The sequence below is a fragment of the Osmia bicornis genome, chromosome 9, assembly GCF_907164935.1.
Source record: "Osmia bicornis bicornis chromosome 9, iOsmBic2.1, whole genome shotgun sequence".
Classification (NCBI taxonomy): domain Eukaryota; kingdom Metazoa; phylum Arthropoda; class Insecta; order Hymenoptera; family Megachilidae; genus Osmia; species Osmia bicornis.
In genome coordinates this window covers 4,310,596-4,325,122 of record NC_060224.1, presented here as the reverse complement: position 1 = coordinate 4,325,122, position 14,527 = coordinate 4,310,596, and the positions used below count along the sequence as shown (strand labels likewise).

The following is a 14,527-nucleotide window of genomic DNA, read 5'->3' as shown; positions in this document are numbered from 1 at the left end:
TAAAAAAATTTGCATTATTTAACAAGCTCTATAATCCAACTGCATGATTTTCTTTCACGCTGCAATTGCAGAATGCAAAATGCAATTGCACTTTTTTTTGTTATGTATGAAGTGTATAAAAGATATCAGGAGAGATAATTGAAATAATAGTACTTTATTAGACATATATTTCATATTCGAAAACTTAAAGCAGATATTGTAGAGGAACTATTGATTCTAGGATAGTTAGGAATATCATCACGAATTCTCGATGAATATTCCTGTTCAGGCAGTCGAACTTATTCCGCGATCGTTTGAAAATAAATGAAGTTTGACATCTACAAATGACGAGAAATCCGGCTGTGCGAGAAACTTTTAGGAAGCAAGACCATCCGTTGCATTACTAGTAAGAAATTGCATTAATTAAAATCGCTGACGTATGAATCAGTAAAATTCCGATTAACTATTTGCGTTTAATTCTTTATTCATATCTAACTCATTGAATTACGAGGAAAACTAGAAGACGTTCCTCTAAATTATTCTTCCAATATATGAACCCCTTTCGTTTAAAAATTATACTTTCACCTTTAAGTTAATATCCTTATATATGTTTTGTAAGTTTGGATTTCAATTGACCCAGACTCCACTATTAAAGGGTTAATTATGAAGTTGTTCATCAACGATTTAACATTACGCGTAACAGGAAAATTAGGAGACCTGTTGCGTAATCCGCATGAGAAGATTCATGACAACATAACTTCAATAAGCACGAGTGCCACTGATGCGATTTCAATTTATGGATTTTATCTTTGAAATGAAATAATGCATATTTGAGAATAGAAAAGAAATAGCTTTTTGATAAAAAAGTTGATCGATGAATTTAATTGTTTTTAGTTGCTTATAGTAGTTTTTAATTATATGTATTTAATTCAGTACTAATTATCATTTCCAGTTCCTATATTCGATCAACTTTTTGTACCATTAAATACACATAATCCTATCTTGCTACTGTCAAATCGTTTTCATACATATACCTGAGACTAAAACGTATGAAAAAAGTTATGCTAATTCACGAAACTATCACCATATGGTCATATATATATATCATCGGTAGAATAGTTTATGCGGTGGTATGCAACGATGTGCTTGATGTGACCGGAAGGGTCGTGACGTTTGAATTACCGTCGCGATTTATACTAGAGCTGACTAATGCCTGACTTATATCCCTGATTTATACTTAAGCTATGTAACGCCTGCGCCTGCATAATACAAACTTTTAAATTCTGCCAAGTATCATTCGTTTTTATCAAATGATTCTATGTTTGCTCGAATTAGCAATGCATTAGTGAAACATTTCTCACGTGTTTTTTTCTTGTTCTTTTTTTCTAACGTTTCATCAATGCCACAGTGAAAAATGATGCATGCGATAGGTCACACTATAAGTGTAAATTGTAATTATCCAGAATACCATCGTTGCATTTATCAATTCATTCAAGATTTATAATGTAGAATTTTTTAAGTAACATCAATATCATATTAATTAGAAAATTCTAAGTAGAGTCAATATTATGTTAATTAGAAATTAGAAATTAATTAGAGAAACCAAATTTTGATTTGTTTTAGTATGAAAACTACAGTTTTAGTGGGGTGCATTTTTTTTTTTAAGTAACCTGTATAGCACTCTAACAATAAGAAAAGAGCGAGACAAGAGAACGTGTGAATTGATTAATGAGCCTCACTGTGAATGAATAAACCCCCAAAGAAATGTCAGCAGAATCGAATAAATCGTTCCGTTAAGTATTAAATCCTGTGGAACCGCTATGTGCACTTTGCAAAAGTGTGAAGCCAGAAGTGGTTGTAAAAAGTAGAGTCGAGACTGCAGCTGTTTAGCCGCCTCGTAAAAATGTCTCTGCGATCTAAACGCTAGTTGCATTGTCTTTCTTTCCGCCCTCGTGTCCACGTTCCTTCTATATTCTTCCGTTTCCGAGCCACATATCACGTTCATTCGTAGACGATACTTTGATTTTCTACTTTCAACTGGAAATACGGTGTTTTTATTACCCTTGCTGATATATTGGTGTCGTGAAAAAAATTTTAACAATTTTCTGGGATCCTAATACTCTAATATTCTAATGTTTTAATATTTTAATATTCTAATATTTTAATATTCTATTATTTTAATATTCTATTATTTTAATATTCTATTATTTTAATATTCTATTATTTTAATATTCTAATATTCTAATAATAATCTGAGTATTCTAGTATTCCATTCTTCTAAAATACTAAGATTCTGGAGTTCTGAGATTCTCTCCTATTATACACTCGACATTGATATATAAGAGGAGCAGGACTTTAAAGTTATTGTATAATAAGAATAAAAAAAATAAAACACAAAGAGCAACCTGTAGAATTCTGACTGCCGCTATTGAAGAGGTTTCAATACATCCAATCCTTGAGACCCTATCCTACTACATCCGGCCACAAGCTAGCCTGTGCCAAGTGACTATCTCGAATTACAGAACCTGGGCTTTGTAATGCGAGACCATGATTCTTCTTGATACCTACAAGGGACGAATTATTTGTACTTCCACATTTATTGGGTTTCAAACGATGCTCAAAGGTTTTAATAATATCAACCAAAGTAGGTGCGTATATCATACAGTACTAACATCAAATACCCTTTCTTACAAAATACCAATGTCACATATATTTTAATTACAATTCAATATAGATCTACATTTTTTAATTTCAAAATATTTTTAATTTTTATTGGCATATAAAGCGCTACTAATTTGATATTACTAATAAATTCATTTTTAAATAAATTAGTCTATTTTGTAAATTAAATTTATTTCAATTAATTAATGACTAATCAATATAAATTAATAAGCTAACATCATATATATATAGCATTTCTAACGTTTCTGGTAATAATAAATATTTATTCAAGTGGGAGTACAATTTTTTTAACCCTTTAAGTATATTCTCTGTCGCTCTGTAGTAGCCAGGACGCGGTGCAAGAGAAACGGTCTACGCCCTAATCGCTCGGCCGCATCTCTCGTACTTGTGCCAGTGTTCTCGAGCACTCGCTCGTTTCCCGCCCCCATTATTTTCGCTAGCACAGGGTTGTTTCTGACGTCCGGCGACTTCTACTGCTAGACTACTACTCCGCATATATTATATACATATAGTCATTAGTCGATTCCCGTCATTTTATTTGCAGATACATATACAGAAACGTAGTTTCAGTTTAAAGATTTAAGTACGTGAGAATTCTTTTTCTGCCTTCATATTTTCTTTTATCAGGAATGATATGTATGCAAAATTAACCTTATATTGTGGAATGTTTAAAAAAACAATCAGGACCTTAATTTTCTACGTTCATTAACCAGCAGTAGATTGTCATCCATCATGACAGTACAGTGGCGCAATTATAATTGTGAAATAGGGGAGGTAAAAAAATTGTTGCCATGCTTTATTAATATTTTTTGGAATTTTTGAAAATATTCTGGTATTTGTAAAAAAAAAAACAATTTGTTAAATTGACCAATTTGTCAATTGATTTTTTCCATTCTCCTAATTGAGCCACTGCATCATTCTACTAATTAGTATCACATCAACTTCTATTAATAAATTACTTCGACTCTTTGAAAATTAGTCCTGTACGAATCTAAATGGAAGTGTATAGGTACACATGAATTACAAATGATGCGAGCGTTACTAGGGAATATGATATATGAGTTTGCAGTAGATACATGTTACGTGTACATATATGTACAGAGACAGACACACACGTACATCTACATACGATGTACATGTAGATATGCGATTTCATGGTATGGTACATGGTATGCCTGTGTATTCCAGGTGCGGTATGCAGTATGTCGATATCATGCAGCAGTGCCGAAAATATGCGGCGAATATGTGTATATGCTTGCACGTAGATACGTACCACATAGACAGGCACAATAAGCGAGAGTATGCGATCTGCCAGTTTGCACCGTACTTTGGCATCTGTCTATCCGTCTCTTTGGTGATTGGTCTGTTTTTGTTTGATTCCTAACATGTCTCCCCTTTACACATCTCTTTCCTTTATCTCCATTTCAGGAAGCTGAATACAGAGAATAACATCACTTTTCAGGGTACATGAAAAAGTGGTTGACAAGTCAAATTTATTCAACATTCTTGTTAGTTATAAAGGAATCTGGACACCTCTATCACTGGTCCACATCTCCTATATATAAAGGGGAGGATCTATAAAGGGAGCATCAGGAGTCTCTTGAGGTGAGGGTACTATGTAACACCTTGAAAACCTTGCGATCCAGACGTCCACGTTTCAGTGAACCTGGCCCTTCAGCCACAACACATTCAAGGAATTCCATGTCCACGGAATTCCATGAAGAGACTCGCTCTATATGTGTACAAAGGGCACATACACTCTGCCTCCATCCCACAGGAAAGGTGGAGCACGTGGCTGGTGGTAAATTGACACCTTCCTGGACTAAACCCCATAGACTTAGAAACAGTAGTGTTCAAGGTTACTGAAATTGGTAAGGTTTATCCTGTTTCATAATTACTAAAGATTCTGATATGTCTGCCCATATGGTCAAGTAACATACATTGTAGTCAGTATCATTTATGTGCAATCTCCTTCTATCATGAAATTTTTCTATCGTTTCTATAGTGTAATTTTCATCTTTTTTTCTATCGTTTATTCTTCTTTCCCATTCTTTCGCGATACCACGCCGTTCTTGTCTCCTTTTGTATTCATCCCTTTTGGTTACCTACCATTACTACGTAGTAGGTACCTACCATCTCAGCTGTCCCGTGAACGCACTGTTTGCTTCTCGTTACTGGGATATTTGTTTATGATTTGATACCGTGTTCCTGGGTCATAGCAAATAATATAGGTGGCTCGTTTCACAGGGGGCAGTGGTGCTTGATATTTCAGACCGTGATCGAGAAAATATATCATCCACCATCGATTAGATAATTCCCTGAATAATCTTCCATTTGAATTTAAGTTAGAATTTGAAGCAGCTTGAATTATGAATGAGATCACAAAATCATTGATTTCTTTGAAAAATATAAATTTTAACTTTAGGAATCGATCCATTCAGAAGTTATAGTTGGCATACTTTTGAGATTATTTTTCTATCTATCAAATTGAGAGGCTATATTACCATCCTCGTTCTAACGTAAGCAGAGAAGGGATATATAAATTTCCGACAGAATTTCGATAGGTACTTCAGTATTTTGAAATGGATGCAAATATCGAGTAGCAGGGTTGTCACGGCTGGAATTGGTGGGGGAGCACGTTCTCTATTTTGCTGGGAAATCACTCCGATCGTAGCCTGAACTGGGCTAGGAAGCAATCTCGCGAGACGACAGGATCGCACGAGTCGTTAACGAAATTCGTTAACGACATTCGTGCGTTCGAGCGAAATGAGGTTGGGTAGTTTAATCGAACGATCTCTCGAACGTTTTCCTTTTCTATTCCCTTTTACCTTCGCCAAGATGAAAATCGAATGAATCAAACAATGGTTCCCTCGTTCATTCGTTTCGACGATTGCTCTTCAGGTTTTCATTATTTCATGTATCAACGTTTCTCAATGTAAACGATTTCAAAGCTAAACAAGGGAGTGGATCTCTTCGATGTCATCATTAACAGCCTTCATTCATCATTTAAATTATAAAATCCTACACCCAGTGCCGAATTAGGGAGAATCTGAAGAAGGCTATATCTATGGGCACCCTTCAAAGTCTTCCATTTATTATATCAAATAATTTTATAATTATGAAAAATTGTTGATTCCATTGCTATTTTATGGCCTCAGGATTATTAATCCTCTTCTGACTACAACTATGTAAACGTATTAGTTATGGAGAATAGGACACTCAACAGTAAGCTTATGCATCAAAGAAGAATGTCGTAGAAGAAAACTTAAGCTCAAGGGGATTTCTAAGCTCTGTTCTTTACCCTTCGCGGCATGACCGGTTTGTTTGACCCCTTGGATCTAAGCCAAATAGGAATTGGCTATTGACCAAACCAATGGTACCTAAATTACTGGTGCACCACGCGACCGTTGTACACGGAGGTAGGTACTTGGCCCTTGTTAGGTGTCGTGTATTTGATTGTCTACGTTATGGTTTATTACAGACTAATATCGCGACAGCCGCGTATCTCCTATTATCACTGCGATAAGCATCGTTATTCTACGTTGTACCGTTTCGTCGCGAACACGGGGAATCTAATAAATCCTGCTTTGTTATACTGTCGCTTAATCTGTTGCAATTATTCAATATACGATGCAATGAACAACACCTCCAAAAATCAATATCTAAGAAATAACATTGCATTTTTGAGGTAAACTCAAGACAGGATTGAAATTTCTCCTCTTAGAAAATATAATAACAAATTTTAAATAAAATAAAAGTTGTTTAATTGGTAATTTAATCACCTTATATCATAATAAATTTATATAATTTTCAATACTGTTAAAACACCTCGCTAAAGAATAATGTAATTTCTCGCAATTAAAGTTTCATTGGAAAGAATTGCTGCTTTGATTGTAATGTAAGACAGTGAAAAGTTAATTTGCGGCCAGTCGGAATTAGTAATTTAAATCGGTGTTAAAATTCGAAGGCAGACTTTAATCGATCGGTGGACTGGTAAAATTGCAGACTACGGGAAATCTGAAAATAAAGGAGGAGAAAAGGTAGCGGCGAACGAGGGAGGGAAAACGTCCTCCTTAAGAAAAATAGAACTGATGTAGAATGGCGACGACGTCGACGAAATTCCCTTGAGTTAGAGGAACAACGGCAGTTCACCTTCTACGCTGCATCTCCTTTGTATATTCGAAGGATTTCCACTAATGAAATAATTAAAATTACAAAGCTCTGTGTAACGACGACGAGCACCGGAAAAGGGACGGTACAAAAGATTGCAGCTTGGAATCTCTCCGGTGCTTTCCGCACCCCATTGCACGTTCGTCACCTCGATTCTATCAGATTTACCATCTTTCTTTATCTACCGTCAGCTCGCGGACAAATCGATGAAAGCCAATGCGAATTTACGCCTTCAAGAGTACATTACTCGATTTGCAACATTGTGAATTGCAACTCTTCTCTCACTATTTGCTTTATATCAACATTCGTGTGCAAAAATATTAGACCGTGGCCTTTTTATGGTGGTACGTTTGAATTATAATTAAGTAGAACATTTTTTAATGCATTATTGTCTAAGTATCAAATGAAAAATGTTTTGAAAAATAATTAATATTAAAAGTTTGATTATAAGAATCTTCAGTAGATTATTGAATTTCTATAAAAATTAATCGCATTAAATTAATTAGAATAATTGAAATAAAGACCAATAAGCTGACATTCGATATCAGCAGAATTTGCAGTTTTTAAATGAATACTATACGACGTAGAGAAACTGAATCAAATGCAAAAAGGTTATATCGTTGTGCGATAAATACTCAGAGCAATATGTGAGATGCAATCTACCAACTGCAACCGTATATATGCGCTGGCAAACTAAACAAATACGAGCACAGCTTCTAACTTTGATTACCTGTTTCACGAGAGTCCTACTATGTAGGCTTCCAAAACGTTGCGATTGTTTCACGAAAGCCTCTACAACTAGCCATCTGGTACTCTCGTTTATTGCACTTCCGGTCACATTATATGTATATCACGAATGCAGACCGTTTTGAAATCTTTTAGCTAGTCAATTTCAATTGAATGATTAAAAATTGAAAACTAGCATGTACCACAAATAATGCTGAGTCAGACAATAATTCATTGAAAATAAACAATTCTATTGTGATTTAATTTTTTGATAAATCCTTGAATTTTTAAAATATAAAAAGATTAAATTCCATGAGAAAAGAAAAAAGGTGTTTCACTCAATAACCATGTAATCCTGTTACCAAGAGAAAAACACCATATCAAGCCAGCTCGTTCAATCTGGCTACTTTCATTTTTCTGTGGAGGGTAGTAAGGTAAGTTCGAAGGGGGCATGGTCCCTGAAGATCGAAAAGAGGCATAATCTTCTGTCTCTGCTTACTTGGAGTCGTAGCCGACCTAGTTAATGCCAGTCGCGTCTACGATGGAGAGATTCACTAAGAAAGAAGCTCCAACGAGCGTGACTAATGCGAGGTTATACGTATACGTTTCTCCGGATAGATACAGAAAAGGGAGTAAAAGGGAGCAGCTCCAGCGGCTGGTTCGCTTGACAAGATAGTAGCCTCGCTCGGTAGAGTTGCGGACGAAAAACGTATTCAGAAAGCAAGCACAAGCTACGGCGAAGCCGTTGTATCCACCGACAAATACGACGCATCCCTCTTCGCCGTCCCTTCGAAAGAAAATGTTCAATGTGCCCGTAGACAAAGAGCGAGAAAGCGAATAAGGGGTTAAAAGGAAAAGGTAACAAGAACAATGATCCTTCGATCCGAACTCAATAAATTACTACCATTTAACGAAGTAATCCATACCGTTTTATCGCCTTCCTGTCTATATATTTTACTGTAAATAGCTTCCACACAAAATTTAAAAGTTTTACCACATACAACAAGTAATTGGAAAATTTTAGTAGATCTATATGCTTCTCTTGACGTCAATTGATGTATTTTGTTATTTTTCATAAGAGAGTATCGAAGGCACTTGTACCGAAAATTGATTAATTGATCTTAAGGAGAGATAGGCTTTCCCAATTTGAAAAAATTTTTTTGAAACTCTGTACTTTTATTGATGTCAAGTGCTGCATCCTCTTATTCTATATAAAAAGTTATTAAGATACTTCAATAGAAGATCACTGCTTGTGTATAAATGTTAATTTATACACATTTACTGTCTCGTCTCGTTGGATGGGCTGTATATCGTGTTTGTAATTTAAAAAATTTAACCTTTATCAACTGTGATAAAAGAAGATATATTTAACCATATGTCGGTAATGTACCGACTATTGTCAAGGTAGAAAATGTTTTGTTATCTTTATCTTCAGTTGATAACTTATCAACGAAAACTCAAAAATCGACTAACAACTAAATTCTGTTCACTAGGATACCTTGACAATTGACGATTATTAGGCATCGAATATAGAATTTCATGGAAAAGTGTATCGTATTTGGGGGCGTTTTTGGTATCTATTTTTCATTCATGAAATTTCGTTTAGTGTACAAACATATGGTTTTTTATTCTTCGAATTGTCATAAGTATTAAGACATTTGTTACTGACGTTGACATTTATGTTGGAGGTGCTAGTATGCATACAATTGTTGTCCGGAAATACTGTGTTACGGTGGATGTTATAACAATGAATATTCTTTAATAATAGTCGTAATAAATTATAAACATTTTGGAAGCAGCAGAATCAGCAGTGGATACCATTATGGAGGGTGTTAATGGGCAGCTGCAAACCAAATATCAAAAGATTGCTACTGAATACTCAAAAGTAAGTAATATGCCACATATTATACAGTATAAGAATTTTTAAATAATCTCTGTAATCAAATAGTATGTTTATTCTTAATCTCTTCTATAATTTAATATCTATGAAGTGTTCATCACAGTCCTCTAACTAAAATGTTTTGTCCTTTAGATTCGTGCTCAAGCAAATGTTCTAAAAAAGGCTGTGATTGATGAACAAGCACGTAATGCAGATATTCGAGAACAGCTGAAGGAGAAAGAGGTAGAACTTCGAAGAGCAGAACAAGAATTAGACAGTTTATCCTTTCGAAATCAGCAACTGACCAAACGTATAACCGTATTACAAGAAGAGCTGGATAAAGTACAAAATAAATCTAAGAAAGGAAAGAATAAATTATCTGAAAGTAATAGTCAATTATCACCATCTCCACCGCCAAATCACATCTTGAATGAAGAATTTCAAAAGAAAATAGTTGAAAATGCTCAATTGTTATCTCAAATCAGTGACAAAGATAGTGAAATTGAAACTCTAAATGAAAGAATACAGCAATTAGAATATAGATTAGATCATAGTGAAAAATCTAAAATTGAATTAGAATGCCAGTATCAAAATACTATAGACAAACTAGAAAGAGAAAGAAACGAATTACAAAAAAGATTAAATGATAGACATAAACAAGAGGAAACTGTATCATGGTCTAGTAATGAAGGTAAACGAGATGGATATGAATTTGATACTAGAGTAGGACATTCTAGTCATTCTCAAATAGAACCATCTCCATCCTCATCGCCATTAGCATCACGTCGATCATCAAAATCTCTTGGCGAAGGTCGTCCTCATAAAGTACAAGAAGAAAATAATGAATTTGATTTTTCAAAATCTTGTGACTTAGAAAAAGAAATGAATTATTGGAAATCACAGTATCACATACTTAAAATAAAATATGATGAAATAGAACAAACAGAATGCTTGAAACAGTTGCAACTCGAGAATGAATCGTTGCAACCTGCAGAAATAAACCATATGGTAATATTTATTCTAATAATTTTACAGAAAAATTTGTTCTACATTATCTAATTAATAAGTATTGATAACAGATCGGAAGACTAACCGTACCTTTTGCAATACCAGAAGAAATTGAAGCTCGGGAAGCAAAAATCAGAGATTATTTTCTTCAAGAGATCGATAAGTTAATATCGGAAAAACATATATACCATGTGAAAAATTTAGCTATGGCTGCCAATGTAATTAAATATTTTTATTTACTTTTTTATTTAACATGTTGACTGTTACAATGAAAATTGTTTCTTTTTCTTTGTTTAATCATTAAATTAAGTTAACTGAAGAATGCTTAATAGAAATGACCCCTTCTCAATGGTCAACGTGTTAACAAAAGCTTTCCCATTTTTTATTACATGTTTTATTGAACAAACATGTTTTAGAGCGAAGTTATGCAAGTTCATTTAGACACATGTGAATCAAAAAGGGAGAAGTGTGAATCTGCACTTTCAGAGGCACTTTCTAATTGTAATATTTTGCAAAAAGATAAAGAAACACAAGAAGGAAATTATAAAGCTCAACTTAGTACTATGAGTGAACACCTTGCCATCATGAACGAAAAGCTTATTTCACAAACAGAAGAAATCCAACAATTAAAATTTCAACTTGCAAGCAAGGTAAATGTTTACTTTAGATGTAAATGTTAATATTTCAAATATTCAGCATTTCGTTTTATAATTTTCAGAACAGTAAGAAAGGCAAACAGAAGTGATATAGATCAGGTTGTTAATGAATAACTAATAACATTCCAACAGCAACATACTTTAATCAGAACTATCAATATCTTTAATTTTATGTACATATGAAACTTACACGTGGTAAATAGTAATTACAATTTTAATCATACTTTAATTAATATACTAAAACGATTTTGGAATCTGTTTAGTATATGAAATAAAAGTAAAAATTATTATTAACATTCATTGTTTGACCATTTATAACATAAATAACACATCTTATGCAGACTCATAAAATACATATTTTAGTCACTTCATTACAACACTATACAGCTCGTTTCCCTATAAATAAAATTTTTCTTTATACTTTATTTGTTGTACAGGATGTTACAAAACAGATGTATATCCTAAAAGCTGCAAATTTTTCATAACAAAATAAATCGAAAGATCGTTCATCGTTTTGCAATCTAACGTTTAAGTAGAGACTCACACTCATACATGGAATTCCGCGTAGACACACTTTCACGCATAAAGTTAAACACCTAAGTTTTAACTATTCAGATCTTGAAATATTTTGAAAATTAAAGCACAGATTGCAAGATGGTGAACTCTGTGGATTCATTTTAGTATGTAGAATCTGCAATATATATGGTGTAAATCTCTTTAAGGCACCCTGTATAATAAATAAATATTATTAAGCATACTGATATACAAATATTCTTTCACACTTACTGTGAAACTGAAGTAAAATATATATTTCTTTAGAAAAAATATGAACAAACTATTTGCGATTATTTTATAACAAAAGATAGTACAGATAAATTACTTTGCATATGAATTTACTAAACACGAAAATTAATTAATTTATTAAATTTTAATAGAAAAACTAGAGCCACAACTACAACCTTGTTCAGCTAAAGGATTATTAGTTATTCTAAACGCGGAACGTATTAATTCTGTATGATACTCTATCGTTGCTCCTTTAATATATTCTAAAGATGTTGAATCTATCACCACTTTGACACCATCCTTTTGAAATACTCTGTAACATAATGCATCTGATTAATTTTTAATAACAATACTATTAACATATAAATTATTTACAATATGTTATCTTACTTATCATCTTCATTTATGTTTTCATCTAAATCAAATTTATATTGAAAACCAGAACAACCTCCACCTTCTACTGTAACTCTTAAATAACCTTTATCATCAGTAATTTCTTTTAAACGTTTAACACAGCTATCTGTAATAACGATGTCATTGTCGGCCTTAGCAGCAGCCTCCGTTGACATTTTATTTAACGACGAAACTGCAGATACATTATACCAGTGAGAACTACAAATCAAAATTGCCTGCTTTAAAACAATCACATGTCAATAGATATTGTATAGAAATTTCTTGACAACACAATATTACAATTATTTAGAAACGTACAAAGAATATATTAATCATTAAATACAATAGAAATCTCAATTTTCCATTATACTTCAAACCTTAATAAATTTTACATTTGATTTATAAAATCAGGGGATTCTTCTTTTTGAAATAGCTTCAGATAAGATCAAACAATTTAATTTAGTATTTACTTACGTTAATAAACGTGAAAAATATCTATTTGCAACAAAATTAGAAGAAAGGCTCCAAATAGCGGATTTTAATTCAGCCATAATTCTACGTATGGGTTATAGCAGTGACTACCGATTCAACAAGACTGGACATGCTATTGTTTTCAAAGGGGTCTTGAACTTTGTGCCTCAAGACAAACGCCATCTGCTCTACCTTGGTATGAACACCGTCGAACACGCTAGGTATGATACCACGAGTTAGCAAGCATTATGCCTAATTCACAGGAGACATAGATAGATAGATAAACGCTTAGTTTTCCTAGAATACGCCACCCTCGCCGGTAAAGGGTGAGTAAACGCACCCTTTAATTACCCTCTGAGGGATACAAATAGATCGATGAATAATAAGCTCGATTCGAAAGTCCGTTGTCAAAATAATTAATTATGCTTAGTTGCTATCGATATCAAAAGTCAATGGCGTTGGGAGTGGGGGCTCCAGACGCCTTTGCAAGCGGTCCGAGGAAAGGCCGACATCGGGTGCGACCCCCCGGTGTCGACCATACGCTAAGCACCCGAGATGGACATTAGTGTGCTAAGCACGGAGGGGTCCGGAGTAATACAGTTCCGGAGCCCTCCTTTAGCACCAGAGATGGTCGCCGTGGGGTTTTAGTCAGTAGGAATCTGACACTCCCTCGCCGCCCTCCCCCAGGGGACGGCGGGGGGTCTTATGCAAGATTTCCCCACGTTAAAAAAAAAAAAAAAATATAAGGTCGCTAACTGCGGCACCGTTATCAACTGTTCGACCTAGATCATCTCAGTCTTACAGCGACCGTCAAGGGGTGCAGATCTACCTGCTAAACATACATATACCTTATTTAGGAGGAAGAACATGTTGATTGTATTACTCCTGTGTGCATCCTTTACATCTATGCACCCCTTACATCCCTCCATTATTTACATCTCAACATTCCTTACATCCCAGCATTCCTCTCATCCCTGCTTTCTTTATACCCCTGTATCCTTCACATTCCTGTATCACTTACATCTCTGTTTCCCTTACATCCCAGCATTCCTCTCATCCTTGCCTTCTTTATACCCCTGTATCCTTCACATTCCTGTATCACTTACATCTCTGTTTCCCTTACATCCCAGCATTCCTCTCACCCCAGCTTTCTTCCCTTATATCCCTGCATCTCTTACATCTCTGTATCCCTTTATAAATAAAAGGGAACTAACTTTTGCCGAAATTTTGGCCCCCTAGCGGGAAAAATGTGAACTAAAATTTCGACCTCGAGTCAGCGCCATCTGGTTTCGGAAAAAGGAACTAAATCATGCACCATTTTTGGCCCCCTAGCGGGAAAAATGTGAACTAAAATTTCGACCTCGAGTCAGCGCCATCTGGTTTCGGAAAAAGGAACTAAATCATGCACCATTTTTGGCCCTCTAGCGGGAAAAATGTGAACTAAAATTTCGACCTCGAGTCAGCGCCATCTGGTTTCGGAAAAAGGAACTAAATCATGCACCATTTTTGGCCCTCTGGCGGCAAAAATGTGAACTAAAATTTCGACCTCGAATCAGCGCCATCTGGTTTCGGAAAAAGGAACTAAATCATGTCGAAATTTTGGCCCTCTAGCGGGAAAAATGTGAACTAAAATTTCGACCTCGAATCAGCGCCCTCTGGTGACAGAAAAAGGAACTAAATTTTGTAAAAATTTAAATTTTAAATTATTTCTCACAGGACATTACTTACCTTTACTTACCTTTACTTACCTTTACTCGAACCAGTGGCCGTAAGTATTATA

General features: G+C 34.5%; 3 protein-coding genes across 12 annotated transcripts in view; 2 read left to right on the top strand and 1 right to left on the bottom strand.

Moving 5' to 3' along the window:
- LOC114883121 overlaps window positions 1–7,816 on the top strand; it is a 122,368-nt gene extending 114,552 nt beyond the window's left edge. For 2 of the 9 annotated variants that reach the window (XM_046287016.1, XM_046287015.1), the window contains one exon: window positions 3,850–4,066. In XM_046287016.1, coding sequence (XP_046142972.1) covers window positions 3,850–4,045 — 196 coding nt within the window. In that variant the 3' untranslated portion in view covers window positions 4,046–4,066. Of the gene's footprint in view, window positions 1–3,849; window positions 4,067–4,089 lie in introns of those variants that run through there. The other 7 variants (XR_006829659.1, XR_006829662.1, XR_006829661.1 and 4 more) reach the window with 7 other exon arrangements.
- A 1,191-nt stretch (window positions 7,817–9,007) lies between these two features.
- On the top strand, window positions 9,008–11,390 carry LOC114883127 (protein phosphatase 1 regulatory subunit 21). Of its 2 annotated transcripts, none has more exons than XM_029200600.2 (5): window positions 9,008–9,442; window positions 9,590–10,444; window positions 10,516–10,662; window positions 10,861–11,094; window positions 11,168–11,390. In XM_029200600.2, exons 1-5 carry the CDS (start codon window positions 9,380–9,382, stop codon window positions 11,168–11,170), a joined length of 1,302 nt encoding a protein of 433 aa, XP_029056433.2. In that variant the 5' UTR covers window positions 9,008–9,379; the 3' UTR covers window positions 11,171–11,390. The 2 variants fall into 2 exon arrangements, with proteins under 2 accessions (XP_029056433.2, XP_029056432.2); XM_029200599.2 differs by having other exon boundaries at window positions 9,011–9,442; window positions 11,163–11,390.
- LOC114883128 (iron-sulfur cluster assembly 2 homolog, mitochondrial) lies at window positions 11,224–12,881 on the bottom strand. The gene is made up of 3 exons (XM_029200601.2): window positions 12,751–12,881; window positions 12,274–12,495; window positions 11,224–12,196 (listed from the first exon to the last, which is right to left on the bottom strand). Exons 1-3 carry the CDS (start codon window positions 12,825–12,827, stop codon window positions 12,022–12,024), a joined length of 474 nt encoding a protein of 157 aa, XP_029056434.1. The 5' UTR covers window positions 12,828–12,881; the 3' UTR covers window positions 11,224–12,021.
- Between the last annotated feature and the right edge of the window lie 1,646 nt (window positions 12,882–14,527).